Here is a 15,733-nt window from a genome sequence, read left to right as displayed (position 1 = left end):
CTGAAAAACGCATGCTTTCTGCATTTTGACTGGTATTCCTTTTTCTCCAGATTGGCCTCAGCTTTAAAGCTGTCCATATGGAAGGGGTTGAGCTGAGACACATGGGCCAGCAGTCACTGGGACACTATCCAATTCATTTTCACATGGCTGGAGATGTGGATGAGAAGGGAGGCTACCATCCTGCGACCTATGTGAAAGATCTCTCCATCCACCATGCCTTTTCTCGCTGTGTCACGGTCCACGGCTCCAATGGGCTACTGGTAAGAAATATCACGCCACTAAGAGGCTATATGTGAAAGTACAAAGAAAGCTGCATTCTCTGAATGCTTTGTGCACTGGTTCTTCAGCAAGAGAATGAGGCTCTTGGGGGAAATATATATTTAGACTGGGATTATTCTAAAGCAGAAATGACTCCTCCTTGTTTCAGTGGTTACATGAAGAAATCCTAGGAATGGCTAAATTGGTCAGTTTCTTTTACATTTCAAGTTCTTTTTGTCCCAAACATGCAGAAAACTGCACATTTGGTTAAATTGTTATATGTCTGAATTGAAATTAAATTCTTAAATTCTCACCCACCTATCCTAGAAAAATTCAATAGGTTCAGACAGCACATGGCAGTCATACGGCTCTTACAGAGGAGGAGTCTGCCAAGAAGGAATGTGGCAACCCTATCTCAGTACAAACATGGATGTATACACAGATAAAGTGCATCCAAACCCAGACTTCTAACATCAATGCACTCAAAGCCCGAGGATGGATAGATGAATCTGCCAGTTTTGGTCTTCCCCATATTTGTTTTTGTTTTGTTTTGAAGTCTCAGATTCTTCAGAATATGGAGAATTTTGGGACTTGTGCTAGATTCTCCTCCAAACTAAACTTGGAATGAAATGCTCTCCCTTCTGTCCCTTCTTTGGGTATATGTGCACGCCAATTAGTTCTTCGGTTTAAAGAAACTAAGGCTGCAGTCTGATGCGTGTGTATTTAGGGGCAAGCATCAATCGGCCCAGCTGGGTTTGCTTTCATAAGCGCATCAGAAGAGTCCAGCTGGACCAGGCTCAGGCTCATCTAGTCCCGCATTCTGTGCACATGGCAGCCAGCCAGCTGCCCGTGTGAACCCGCAGCAGGCCCTGGGTGCAGCAGGCCCCTCCCAGTCACCTTCCCAGGGCCTGGTGGACAGGCATGCTGCCTCTGAGGCTGGCGGCAGCACAGCGCCAGGAGGACAAGCAGGCACGGGTGGCCTCCTCCATGAATGTGTCCAGTCCGCCTTCAAAGGCATCCAGATCGCTGGCCGTTGCTACATCTTATGCAAGGTAAACATGTGCAGGATCGGGTACAAATATACACAGAGTGGCAGCCAGTATAATTAGGAACAAATTTCAGCCAAGAAAGTTCTGACTTCTAAGTGAATTTGGCTATCAAATTATAACAAAACAGAAATGATACAGTAGGTGAAGATTCAGCACAAAAACCATACATGTGCATTAATGTGTTTGGGGGTGGGAAATGCTCTTTTTGCCCTGCCAAGTACCTGGGTTGCTCACCCAGCAAAATTGCAGCGGGAGAGGTAATCTCATGTGAAAATGGTCTTGCACGTTTCTGGTGGAGGAACCATAAAAAGGTCCTTCTGTTTGCCACTTTTCCATACAAGAATGCCTAAAATGTTGCTTTCATTACAAGCAGCATGTAAAAGCCCACCTGGGCCTGCTTTCCTCATTACTTTGCCAATGAGAGTGCTGAGTCCACGACATTACATTGCTGCCTGATTTATAATGAAAAGGCTGGTGTTTATTACAGTAGGGCAGGATGGGGGAGTATTCAAGGCAGAGCTGATCGGTGTGCTGCATATATTCCGCTGTAGAAGCTGTCACCAGGGATAAAATTAAACGGAGCCTGATCAATGCTCTGCCAAGGTTCTCAGGGAAGAGTCCTCCTGGGGGTAGCTCAGCAATGCCGCTTCTGGTGTCGATAATTCAGTGTGTAATTCACGACTCGTGCTTTGCTTAAAAGGAGAGCACCAGAGGAAGCTGTCCCCTAAATCGAGACACCAAGCCACACCGCTGTTCTGCACATGCGTCAGGTCTGGGGATGAGGAGTAGGATGAAAAACAAACCCATCCAGGCTTCCTGGCCCTCTTTTATAGCAATGAGTTTCCACCGGGCGAAATTTTGCTGTGTTAGGATGGTCATGGAGCAAATGCAGGGCCCAGGGAAACATTAGGGGGCAAACTTGCCTTCAGCCAGTGTGCTTGTACGTGGAGAAGAAGCCCTCACAACTTATCCTGTTACCTTCCTAGGTGTGCATGCTAGGAAGTTGCACAATTGAGTCTGTCTGTCCGTCCATCCATGCTTTCATCTTCTAATCAAATCTAAATCAGTGATGTTGAACCTGAGCTCCTGCGGCCCACTCTAACTGGGGTCCCAAACTGGCCCGCCAAGGGTCTTCAGATCGTGATGCCCCCTCTCCCAGACCTCCAGGTTTCCCCCTGACTGCTTCTGCCCGTCAGTCAGCCCTTGCCCTCCTGTTGAGCAAAGGCTTTGGGGTTCAGGTCTTACACAGAGTACACGGAGGATGGTCTGAATGAGAAGCTCATGGCTTCCATTAAAAGAGATGACCATTAAACCAGTTTATCACTGTGATGTAGGTATGGCCCAAATCCTGCAAAACTCATTGAAGAGAGTGGTGAGATGAAAGTACTATATGTACCTTACCCCAGAGGTTTACCAGTTTTGAAAATTTGAAAAATAATTCCTTTTTATTGCTACAGATTACCATTCTTAGGTATTAAACTGTTTTAAAAAATAAAGCAGCCCAAGCAGCAATATAGAGAAAGCAGATGTTCCTACTTTCCCTTCCATACTATTTCCATCTTCAGAAGGACTGCAGCTCTGCCGTTGAGAAACTGCAAAGCTTTGTGCTTGAGCTGCCCGTTGAGCATGATCCAAAATCTGCCCTTGGTCCAGAGCAGGGTCATCAGTCAATTAACTGGAACCAGGCGTGGCGGCACGGCCATGGCCCCAAAGGGCCAGGTTCAGATCCCCAGGGGACTGGACTTGGCCCGTGGGTGTGAGGTTTCCCACCCCTGAGTTATACTTTCCCGTTAACAATTGATCCCTGGTATTATTTCACCGGTGGGGGTTCGTAAACAGTGCAAATTCTGTAATTGCAGAAGCACTATCAGAAGCACCCAGGAAAACCAGCCTCATGTCCGTCCTTTCTCCTCCTCTTTTCCACACACAGATCAAGGATGTTGTTGGGTATGACACCCTGGGACACTGCTTCTTCACGGAAGATGGGCCCGAGGTGCGCAACACCTTCGACCACTGCCTTGGACTTGTGGTGAAACCCAGCACGTTGCTGCCATCTGACCGGGATACGAAAATGTGCAAGACTATTACAGAAGGAGCTTTCCCAGGATTCGTCCCCAAACCAAGACAAGACTGCAAGTGAGTGGGGAAATAAACCTTTTAAATTGGCCTTGGCTGACAGAAGCAATTTTACTGGGTGTCTGTTAGTGTAACTTTACAGCTAGTTTGGGAGCAATTTACAATCTGCACACTGTTTGGCATCTTACTTACATTCCTACCTGAATTTGCACTTCCAGAAGAGCACTTCTTGTTTGTGTTTTTCCATGGGAATCTAGAGCACTAGAGCAAAAGGGAATACAAGCACATGAGGGCATTTGCTCCGGCTTGGGGTACTGGAGGTTGAAGCCATCCCACCCGGCACCTTCCTCTTCCCAGGTGGGGACCAAAACAGGAACAACCTCCCCTGGCAGCAATGGAGATTTTTCCAGGCTCCATGGTGGTGCTGGGACATGGGGAGTGTGCTGCGGGGAGCTGAAACCTTCCCTGCCTGTGTGTGGTGCACACATGTCCAACTGGGAGTACACATGTCCGCACTAAGTTGAATAAAATGGCCAGGACTGGCGTCATGCTCTCATTTTAACAGATCACGTGGTTCTGCCCTTCCTTAAGCCAAGCTACAGCTGGAGTTCTTCGTCCCCTTCCCACTTTTCAACTGGCTCAGATGCAGAATCACTTCTCCTGCTGTAAAATATAAATGGCATCTAACAGCTTCGTAGCTGGCATAGGATGTCCATCGAAATTCACCAGGGATTCCGGGAGGCTCCCAAGAGAGGGCTGTGCTTGCTCCATTTGTTGAAAAGAGCGGCAGCTGTGCAGTGATGGGGGAGCGGGGAAAAGAAAGCGGCAGACCCCACTTGGCAGACCCCACCGGCTGCATTATCTGGTCTGGCCCAGCTCCATGGAATAAAATGTCACTCCCTGTTGGGTGCTGCTGTTCATGTGTGCCCTCGTTGTCTGTCCAACAGTGCTGTCTCTACCTTCTGGCTGGCCAACCCGCACAACAACCTTATAAACTGTGCAGCTGCAGGGTCTGAAGTGAGTACAGGGGTCTCCTCAGGGGAGGGGAGGGGAGGGGTTTTAGAGCAACTGGAACAACCTTGGGGTCCCCCTCCCCCTTTGTGTGGGTGGGTACACACTGGAGCAAAAGCTGGCTGTGTCATTCTGTGAAAATTCAACGGAATGATTTCATTCTGTTTTGGGTTGGCAGCCAAGTCCTTCCAAATCAGCCATGTGCCAGTCAATTGTTTAAAATTACCCATGCCTTCCTAGACATCTACATTTTTTCCTAATTATCTGTGAGATACTAATTTTCCTCCTGTCTCCATACCTAGCCAGTGTAGTGTAGTGGTTAAGAGAACGGGACTAGAATCTGGGTTCTAGCTCAGGGACTGAGGCGATCTGGCCATGGAGCCAACTGGGTAACTGGGGCCAGTCACAGACTCTCAGCCCAGCCTACCTCACAGGGTAGTTGTTGTGAAGATAAGATTGAGAGCAGCAGGAGGAAAATGATGTAAGCTGCTTTGAGCTCATTGTAAGAAAAAAATGGGATATACATCTAGATGGTGATGATGTCTTCCTACACCCAAAACATGTTACTTTTAGAAATTACCTCTCTGGAATGCTTCCTCCCTCTCCCATGCATATGCACATATGCTTCAACATTTCTTTTTCTCCTTGCATTAGTCTGTTAAGCCTGTCGTCAAATTGCAAGCCCAGAGCACTGACTCAAGCAGAGACACAACATGTGGCCTGGATTTGGGTCTGCACCAGGAGTGACTGACAATCCTGTTAGGGCCAGGGCAGTGACAAAGGAGAATGTTACACCCTCCGTATCTCATCCATGTCGCTCCTTTCTAAGTGTGCCTCTGAATCAGAAGGAGGCAAGCCCAGAGCAGCCATTCACACAGAGACACAATAGGCAGCCTCCTGCAAGGATGATGCACATCCCTGTGAGGAAAGGACTGCATGATCCGATTGCACCCTGTGCAGAAAGGCAGTGAAATCACCTATCCCAGCAGAGGCTGATTGGAAGCAGGCAAAGCAACGAACAGTAAATCTTGCAGAGATGCATCGGGCAGCCCCTTTATTGGATGGGCACTTTGGGCTCACAAAGAAGCTCTTATTATTCCTAGCAGCTTTCTCACATCATGTTTGTGTGGTCTGGCCTGGCCCACTGTTAGGGAATTATTGAATTAGACATTCCAAAATGTCTAAATTTTGGACATTCCAAAATGTCCAAAATTACTAGGAAAATCATCCTGCAGACTGAAATGGTAATAACACACGCTTCATGTTTTAGATGGCTTTTGAGCATGACCAGGTGCTTTTAATATGCAGAAATGCCATAATCCTTCCACGGCCCTGTAGGAGAGGCACACAGAGAGGGTCATATATCCCAGCTGTACTTGGACCCTAATGCATGGCATATTTAGCATACAGATTAATCTAACCTAAATTGACATTTATTGATTTATAATTTTATTAACCTGCCTTCCCCCAAGGAACTACGGGCAGTACACATGCTTCGTTACCACCTCTTGTAACTCCGTAACAACTCTACTGGATGGGTTGGGCTGAGAGTAAGAATGACTGGCCTTTTTGGCTGCTTTTAACTGAGGGGCCCCCCCCCCCCCCGGTCTGACCCTCTATCCACCATGCTGTGCTCTCCAAACACAGCTCTTTGCCCAAGGCCGGCTAGCTTCCCCATTTCCCCTCCAACTAATACTCCCAGTAACAAAGTCACAGGTACAGTGAAGTTTTTGTGTCCTCCCATGCAGGAAACAGGTTTTTGGTTTGTTTTGCATCATGTCCCGACGGGACTTTCTGCAGGAATGTATCCCCCCGGCTACTCTGAACACATTCCAATGGGAACGTTCTATAACAATCGAGCGCATTCCAACTATCGAGTGAGTATGCATGCAGTGGAAATATATTGTGCATCGTTTTTCTTTAAAAAAATGTAATGCTCTTCTTCTCCTTCCAACTTCTGAGTCTGAAAGACATTACTGGCCATCGTTCCTGGTTCCATTAAAACCAACACCAAACAACTTCCCGGGAGTTTAGCTGGAAATTCCATTTGTGCTAGTTCTAGATTTTTGCTTCAGGTGGAGAAGGGGAGATATACCTTTCTCCCACCTTTTAAATTCCCAGCTGACTGTGCCAGCCCTACCATCAGGCAAGGTGAGCCACCTGCTTCAGCCGGCAGGCACCAGGGGCTGCAGTGGCATCCCCTCAGCTTTTCACAAACGTTCCAGCCAGTCCCTCTTCTGGAGGACTGATTTCTCTGTGTTACCCAGCCTGGCCTGGACCTCCTAAACCAGCCTGTAGACTTCGGGAAGGCTCAGTTTCCAGTCCGCTCTGTTTCTACAGGTGAAATAGTGGGAGGGCTCCCCCTGAGGCAGTGCTAGGGAGTGGTCCTCCAGGGCCGTTTGCAGCCCCACATCTTTGGGAAGGCGACGTGGCCATGGACACTTGGCCTTGGGCACCACTGGCCAAGGGCACTTGATGGAACCAAGCTGTGGGGGCTCTGATGGTCCCTCTTGGATCAGATCCCCCGGATGGATTGGCTTTTTGCCTGAATTTGTTTCACCATCTGCTACTCCCTCTGATCTTTCTGGCAGAGGTTCCTTTTCTGAAGTAAAATGTCCTCCACTCTTGGGTTCACACATCCTTTTTGACAAATAGGGATGCCCTTAGGAGACAGGGTTCTTTAAAGACACGTGTGCACACAGACACATAGACCCAGAGAGAGAGAGACTTTAGCACAAAGTACTGTCTTTTTGGTACTTTTGGAGTACCATCTTGGAGTACCATTTTGGAGTGCCATCTTGCCGTCATCCCATCCTGCAGCAAAATCCCTTGGGCCATTTCTACAAATCTAGACTGTGGCCTTTGGAAAACTGTGTGCCGTTTTGGGCACCACACAATGAAACTGCCCAGAGGTATTTTGTGAATTGCCCAGAGAGCTTTGGCTGTTGGGGAGGTGGGGGGGTATAGAAATAAGGAAATAAAAGGATTGATTATGGCAAATTAACATGGGTCTGGGACAACTTTCCTCTGAGGCAAGGTTAAACATTTGGGGAAAGAAAAAGGGGGGGGGGAATGTGCTTGAGGTGTACAAAATGATGAGTGGTGTGGAAAAAGTGGGGAGGGTCATTTTTCTCCCCCTCCCATAAATATCAAAGAATCCTCCCAGGAACCTGATTGATGGGAGACCCAGGGCAGAGAAAAAGAAAGACTTCTTCACAGAGTGCATCGTTAAACGGTGGAATTCACTTCCACAAGATGTCGGGATGGCCATCAGCTTGGGTGGCTTTAAAAGGGAATTGGGCGGATTCCTGGAGGAGCGGCTCTCAGTGGCTCTGCACTACCTCCAGTATCAGAGGCATGATGCCCAGGTACCCCACCTGCTTGGAAACATGGGCAGGAGGGCACCACCTGCTGCTGCGTCAGGCATGCTTCCTTGGCCCATTGCCCCGGTTAATTGCCAACAAAGAGCTTGCCTGGCATTGCAGTTAGTGTTGGCCTGGGCTTCTCATCCCCGCTTGGCCATGAAACTCATCGGTTGTCTTTGGGCCAGTCAGTAAATCTAACCTTCCTCAATGGGTTGTTGCTGCTGTGAGAATAAAATGAAGAGGAGGTTGATTATGTAAACTGTCTGGGTTCCTAGGAGGAAAAACGGCTGGGTACAATTGCAATCACAAACAGCCATTTCCGTAAAATTTATTAAGACCACTTGCAGTCACTGGATTCTACATTAGAGCAAAACAGATGGTTATATAAGGTTACTGGGATATGGTACAGCAGGGTCCCATCTGCCAAGAAGGTCAACGGAAGAGTAAGATTGCAGGCCTGAAGCCCCTACCCACTATCCCTAAACACCCTCCTGCAAACCGGGACCCTTCTGCTATGCTGACTATGGGATTCCAGAAGTCGTGGTCCATCATACATGGGGGTTCCCAGTTGGGGGGAAATGTTCTAATACAGCTAATGATTATGGAGAGCTGGGCTGTCGGAAAACATTTGAGCCTTCCAAGCTCAAGGGAATATAAAAGGTTTCGCATTCTGCCTTGTGCCAGATAGTGTGCCAAATTGTTTTGCTGGTATAAATAAGTCAAGTTCCACTGACTTCAGGGAAGTCATGTTCAGTTTGCGTGTCTGATTCCAAGGGATTTGGCCTGTGCAGTTTTGTGAATGCAAATATAGCTTACAAAGGGCTCCCCCTGCTTTGCTTTTTACAGGCTGGAATGATAATAGATAATGGAGTTAAAACGGTGCCTGCATCTGCCAAGGACAAAAGGCCCATCCTCACCTTGATTGCTGGAAGGTAACTGGACTTCTGTGGCTATACAGTTTAGGCTGGGAGGTGGAGAAAACTTCAAAGTCACCCTTCGAAGCATCCTGAAAGCAACATAAACTGAACTGAAGAAGGGCTGCTTAGGTTATAGGCGACAGATTTACTTTCTTTAAAAGGGGCAGAGGGAAAGCATCTGATGAAGTGGACTGCAGCCATTAAAAGTTCATTAGGGAAGGTACAATTGTTAGTCTTTGAAGGTACCACAAAAGTCTTTGTTGGTCTCACCTGATAAACCACTTCTCCATTTTTAAGGACAGATCACATGAAATCAGATGATTTCTCCTAGGAAATGTTAACAGTGAGCCTTCGGGGCAAATTGAGTGGAGTAGAAATTTAGGAAATAAATACTTTAAGCATGTGTCAGAGGCAAAAAAGGAGACAGATTTGCTACTGAGTAGGAAACCGCATTCACCATTCGAAGAAGTTCTCTGTGTGTGCAAAGGGAAATAAGCTTCTAAGTCCTGATAATTTTGAAACGAGTTGCTAGGAGGTATTAATCATGCTTAGAGTGAGGAGGAGGGTAGGATAATGCTAGAATTTCCAGAGGACAAATGGAGGCAGAGTAAACTAGGCCAGGGAAAGGAAAGGAAAGGAAAGGAAAAGCAAACACATTCAAATGTGCTCATTTGATGTTGGTTGCCTAATTCATGTTTCGTTTTGTCCAGAATTTCAATTGCTGTTTGCCTTTGTCTTGTTAGAGCCAAGTATTCATTATGATCCACTTAACCTCAGTTCTCAGAATTCTTTCTCATCCTTTTGAAATTGGTAGGTTTAAAGGAATTAAACCTGCATTGCTTTGGGTTGTGGTCTTCTACGCTAGTATGTTACTAGGAGAGGTGCTTATTGGAGACTAACTCCAGACTGAAACTACACACAGGGATTTGAAGTCCAATTCTGTCAGCTAATATAGCCCATTAATCACCAATCACTACTCAAGGGAAGTATGGATTTTGTTCTGGTTGTTTTGTCTGTGTTTTACAGACTGTCAAGCATCTCTCATTCCTTTCTTCCATCATTCATTAATGGGTGGCATTTTTTACCAGCCTTTTGTTCTGCTTGTGCTAATTCAAATTAATGCTAATACATGGTTGCACACATTTGCACTTGCTTCAATGCATTAATGTGTGTTAGTTAATATGAATTAGTGCAAATTCCTACACACACCCAGGCATATAGACTGCATGACTCAGAAAAACCATACTGGATTCATAGAAATCCAAACCCATTTGAATACATTGTGAATTTCTCTGACACAAATGCTGATGTGACCCCTTTAAGGCTGAAATGTACAAATTTGGACTCATTTTCTGGAACCCTTCAAGTCCCTCTGCCCAGCAATATTTGATATGCTGGCTTAGTGAAACCAAATACAGAATATTGTCGCAACTCAAATGCTTGACCTCTGCTCTCCTGGCTGAATTGAATGTTAAGTCCACATTATTATCTGCCTGTGACAACAGTTGGATGTTAATCCATCGAGTTAGTCCAAGTTGTATTGTTTTCCACAATCAGTGAATCCCCTTCAGACATCAAAGGAAAGCTGACAGTCAAACTTCCCATGGCACGAGCTGAGCTACCTTGGATTCTTCTGCCGTAATGGCAACTGATAGACAGCAGCTGTTGGAAATACTTTCTTATGGCCCCCTTTTGCTATTTGCTGTACCAAATCTGGTTCAAGTATTTCTGAGTTGATTCATCTTGGACTGAATTGCCTGGGTAGGAACTGCTAAAGTAAATGTGTTGGTTCTCTTCAGAAAAACGTTGTTTGCTCAGCTGAGATGGGTGCTCTCTCTCTCTCTCTCTCTGTTATTAGGAATGGATGGGTCTGTCTATTTTGCTTTCTATAACATTGATACTGCTTCAAGCGCAAGTTTGTTCCATCCTGTTTCAACATGAATGTAACTTTAAAAAAAACATACACCCCTGACAATGTGTGTGCTTGTGTGCACAGAAATGCCTGCTCACTCTGGCGTGCAATTTCTGCTCGTGAAGAGAGCCGGGGCAGCGTGGCAGTGAGCTCCAGCCCCGCTCAGCCCTGCCGCTCATGGGGTGCCGCCGGGCCAGCCACCGCCGCTCAGGTTCTCGTGGAGGCTAAGAGCGGAAACCGTCCAGAGCGTCTTCCCGCCCCGGCGCCCTGCACATGCGTCGGACTGCGTCTCCCACACTTCCCAGCCGTGGAGAGCCCTGCGGCCTCCTTGGTGCCCCACTATCCCAGCCGTACGAGTTTGCCGAGGCCTGGCTCTTCCTTCTCACAGACCCTGTTTTTCCCCTCTTGCGGTTCCAGATACAGCCCGCACCAAGATGCCGACCCGCTGAAGCCCAGACAGCCTGCCCTGATCCGGCGCTTCGTTGCTTATAAGAACCAGGACCACGGAGCCTGGCTGAGAGGAGGGGACGTGTGGCTGGACGACTGCCAGTGAGTGATGCCTCGGCTCAACCCTCCCGAGTTCAGCTCAGTGTTCGTGGCCAGCGGAGCTGTGCGGGGCCCGTTGGTACAGCCCAGCTTCTTTCCTCTGGCCGGGACGAACGTGCAAGTGAAAACCGGGCGAGGGAACCCTGCGCCTCGTTTTGGCAGGAGCCCTCTTATCCCGCCTGGAGTGGCCAAGGCCCGCTGGTTTGTGTGCAGTTTTGTGTGAGCGCCGCTACAATAAGCTGCAGCAGAAAAGAGACTTTAAATAAACCTTTCTGCTTGAGCCTGAAATAAAACAGGCTGGAGCGCATGGTTTTGTTTTATGTGGCAGGCTGTTATTGCCAGAAATTCCAGTGCCAGGGAGGTAGACATAAGACAGCACAGCCTGGTGTGGGAGGCGGTGTGCGAAGGAAGGGTGCGTAAACAACGGTCAGTTTAAAAATTCTCGCAGGGGCAGAGGATGGTTCCCTTATTGTTTCTCTGAGGGGGCAGGACTTTCCGGGAGGCCTTGCCTGAGCTCTGCTGGCTTCAGAGCAGCAAAAGCAGGGTGCGCTGGATGCCTTTCCTGCCTTTTCCATCCCGGGTCCTTCTGGCCTCTCCCCTTGGCTACCTCCTATAGAACCAGAGCGGCTGCAGTGCTCATCCCTCCCCTGAGAGCCACACCCCCTTTCCCTTCATTTGGCGGCTTCCCAGATTTTGGGCCACTTTCTCCCATCCCAAAAGACTGGCATGTGTTCCCAGAGGCCTGGCTCCTGGCACAAAGAGCCTAGTGCAGTGATGGCGAACCTTTTAGAGACCAAGTGCCCAAACTGCAACAACCTAAAACCCACGAATGTATCGCAAAGTCAGTCTCTCTCTCTCTCTCTCTCTCTCTCTCTCTCTCTCTCTCTCTCTCTCTCTCTCTCTCTCTCTCTAAGCTGTCTCATCTCTGATAACCAGAAATATGTATGAAAGGTGCTTGGCCACATTCATAACAGTGGGATTATCTGTGATGCCTTTTGGGATGTTGTCCAATAGCCCATAGGATCAGTTTAAGCTTAGGTTGTTTACATATAAGTTCATTGTAACAGGTTTTCAGAAAATACAAGAGTGAGGAAGGAGAAAGGACCATGGTGGCTAAAAAAATTGCTTTCCTTCACACATGCGTGCTTTATTTTGTTGCCAATCTACCCAAAGAAATGCTTAGATAGAAATGCCACATGGCCTGCCAGCATTTGCCTGCCTGCATAGCTATATATCGAGCTAATATGTCGCATTGTCTCTTCTCTGCTGTGCTCTTCCAGAAATGCATATCAGCTTTAAATCCTAGAAATTAGGTTGCTGCATTAGACCAGCTCAGGATGTATTTAACTTGCTTGGTTCTTTCCCCTTCCCTAACCATCCCCATTAAAAATAAACCCTGGAAGTTGCAATTGGGCAGCTAATCTTTGTACCAGGTCAAGCAAGTCTTTCCTCTGGCCCTCCTCTGCATTCACTCTCAAATTGCAATGTGCCAATTCCATTTGTTTACATTCCTGCTTTTAATATTCATGTTACAGTTTTACAGTTCTAGCTCATCTTTTGCTCCTTGTAAGGAATGGAAGACACTGCATGGTGGCCTTTCTCTCCTGTTCAGACGCGCGACACCCTGTGAAGTAGGCGAGACTGAGAAATAGTAACTGGCCCAAAGTACTCCGTGAGCGTCGTAGCCAAGTGGCCTCGTCCTGGCCAATAAAGCTTGGCGCTCCCAAGCCCCTCTCCAGCACTTTCACTGCTGCTCCACACTGCTTGCCATATCTCTGCCTCTATCTCACGCCTCTTTTCCTTTGTTCATGCTCCATGGAGCCCTTGGTTTAATTCCATGCAGCCCGTGGGCAAATTTTAAAAGCCTTCTGCCTGGGATGCGCTTAGAATTCTGGAAAGAGCGATCCATCCCTTCCTCGGCTGAGGGGAGAGAAAGGAAGAGTGGCAGGAAGGATGGAGAGGCTGCCCAGCCACTTTGGCTCCTTCCAGAAGGCGGCACAGCCCTTGACAGGGAGCAGATGCTGTGGCTGCCACGGGGCGGGCTGGCGTGCAAGAGCGCCTCTCCTGCAAAATGCACACGTATCTACGAGCGCTACAGGCATGACCAGGCTCTGCTGCCAAGTACGGCGGGCACAATTGTGAGGCATGCCCACCACGCACGCACACACGCACGGCGAGCTCCCGCAGCCTTGTGTCTTTCGCGGCACCCGAGCGTGGTGGTGCCTTTCTCCTGCTGACCTCTGTGTAGCTGAGTCCCCAAGAGTCACATCCCAGGCCTTTCAGCAGAGGCCATCAGTACTTTCTGTGAGCTGTTAATTGTTGGACAGCATTGATTTTAGCAAAATTCAAGCAGCTGCCACTCTCCTAATCTTTTATGGCCATCAAAATCCAGCCAATTTAAATTTTGTGACAGTAATATATTGCACCAGGGTATTATAGGCTAATGCAACGCTTTCCACACATAAGGGGCAATTGGAAGCACGGCGGGCCTTCTAAAAAGCAGTCGTGTAACAAGCCTGCCCTCTAGTGGCACAATATATGTAATGGCTCTTTCTTCTCCCTCACCTTTCTTTTCTGCGTTTGGCAGCACGAAGCTTCTAATTTTCCTCTGCTCACAGACAATCTGTAATTATTTCTGGGGTCTAGGGGATTGCTCCAGCATAAGTGATTTGAGGGTTGCGGCCACAATTCTGTTGCAAAATTTAAAGCTGTGATGCTATGTTTAATTACAGTGATCAAACAGGTATGTTTTCACCCAAATGAGTACATTTTTCATAACATGGATTAAAATAAGGCCATTACTGGGATCAAGCTATATTTATAATGTAGTGTTTTAATAAGACAAGCCTTCTATTATAAGGATAAACACATTTTTCCGAGTGTGAAGATAAGAGATTAATCACTCTGTGCCATCATTAGGTTTCCTATTTTATAATACCACAGTTTTTAACTGGGAAAAATGTGCCACTCAGAGGCACACAAGTAGGATTGTAAACACTGGCTGGTTGATGCTTAGCATGGCAGTATGTGACTAGCCCTAGACCGGTCAGTCCATCGAATCTATTTGCTAAACACACTGATAGAAAGAAGCATAAATGAAGCACTGACCCCCGGCACAAGTCAGCTCCGCTCATACAATGTCCTGCATGTGCGTGTCATTACATAGGCATGACATAATCAGATTAAAGGACGTGTTTTATGATAGACGATCCACAGTTTATTGGGCCCCGTTTTGTACAAAAGATTTGTAATTAATTATTGGGCTTCAAGGGTAAACGGAGACCTTGTGTGTGATACCTATGGATCCCTATCACTGCTCAGTAGTGTTCATAAAAGGGCTTTTCCAATGATCTCTTTCAGAAACCTCTCTCTAGAGTCTAGGGGAATCATACGGATAGCAAGGCAATCCACAAGGGGCCCATCCCTTATTTCATTCTGGCTACAAATGCATCCTCTACATTTTATGGCAGTTCCGGCAAACCTTCTGACAGCACTGGAGGCACAGCTTGGAATCTCAGAACAGGGAAAGCTTTCCTTTGCCCCCCAACCAGGAGTTCCTAAATAATAATTAGGAAGCACATGCTCAGATTTCACAGAAAAATAAAATGTTGGAATGCATATTATTTGAAGGCAACAGCTAGTTAGCAAAGCATCCACCCTTTCATTTTATTTTTACCACACAGTTTGACGGTTCAAACCATAGCAGCTTTAAGCGCGATTAGAATCATTCCGTACTTATTAGGGGTTTTCTAAATAGTCCTACTGGACCTTTGCTCCAAATAGCATCTTTTTTTTGGGGGGGGGGAGCGGGATTGTGCTATAGCTTCAATCAAAGTGGCATGAACTCTGAATAGTAGTGGGAGGCACAGAGACCCAACCGCAAGCCTCATCCTCACAGTGATAGGGATGTCATGCTGTGAATTCAAGGGCAGCCTCAGGAAGAAGTGTGGCTCTTTTTCCAGTTCGACAGCACGAGGCTTCTTTGCACAGGGCAGCTCTTCCATGGAAGTTAGCAAGGCCTGGGCAGGGAACAATTAATACTGCTTTAGTTGCTTGCAGGCACTAACCCCTTGAGTTTTGTCTTAATAAACCAGCCTCTTGTTGCTGTTATGTGCTGCCAAGTCACCTCTGACTTCTGGTGACCCTATGAAAGAAATACCTCCAAAATGTCGTGTCCGTGCCAGACCTGTAGCTTCCTTTGAGGATTCATCATTACTCTTCCTTTTCTTCTTCTGCCTTCGACTTTCCCTGGCATGGCTGTCTTCTCCAGTGTGTCTCGCCTTCTCATGATGTGTCCAAAGTAGGATAGCCTCAGTTTTGTCATTTTGGCTTCTAGGGACAGCGCTGGCTTGCCCTCCAGAATTGTATGCACTTTTACAGCTGATGAGAATGTTAGTAAGAAGGTGCCTGCTGAGGGGAGAGGAACCATTGCGGGAGAGTGCCCCCCCATGGGCCTTAAAAATTTGACCTGGTGCTAGCACCATGAGGCAAGGAAATGATGCTGCATCAGGGCAACAGATGGGTGGATAACCAAATTATTCACATCCGAACACAGACCTGAACCCAAGACTCATGAGACTAATGTTCTAATTTTCTCTG

The 15,733-nt window shown here is 47.3% G+C and overlaps 1 protein-coding gene across 4 annotated transcripts in view; it reads left to right on the top strand.

Annotated features, from left to right (window-relative positions):
- LOC123027715 (cell migration inducing hyaluronidase 1) overlaps window positions 1-15,733 on the top strand; it is a 151,349-nt gene that overhangs the window by 121,983 nt on the left and 13,633 nt on the right. For all 4 annotated transcript variants that reach the window (XM_044438856.1, XM_044438855.1, XM_044438854.1 and 1 more), the window contains 6 exons: window positions 51-260; window positions 3,238-3,443; window positions 4,331-4,400; window positions 6,143-6,271; window positions 8,606-8,691; window positions 11,006-11,137. In XM_044438856.1, the coding sequence (XP_044294791.1) occupies window positions 51-260; window positions 3,238-3,443; window positions 4,331-4,400; window positions 6,143-6,271; window positions 8,606-8,691; window positions 11,006-11,137 (833 nt within the window). The remainder of the gene's footprint in view (window positions 1-50; window positions 261-3,237; window positions 3,444-4,330; window positions 4,401-6,142; window positions 6,272-8,605; window positions 8,692-11,005; window positions 11,138-15,733) is intronic.

The sequence above is a fragment of the Varanus komodoensis genome, unplaced genomic scaffold, assembly GCF_004798865.1.
Source record: "Varanus komodoensis strain SLA01 unplaced genomic scaffold, ASM479886v1 scaffold33, whole genome shotgun sequence".
NCBI lineage: Eukaryota > Metazoa > Chordata > Lepidosauria > Squamata > Varanidae > Varanus > Varanus komodoensis.
The sequence above is the reverse complement of the archived record's forward strand: the minus strand, read 5'-3'. Positions and strand labels throughout refer to the sequence as shown.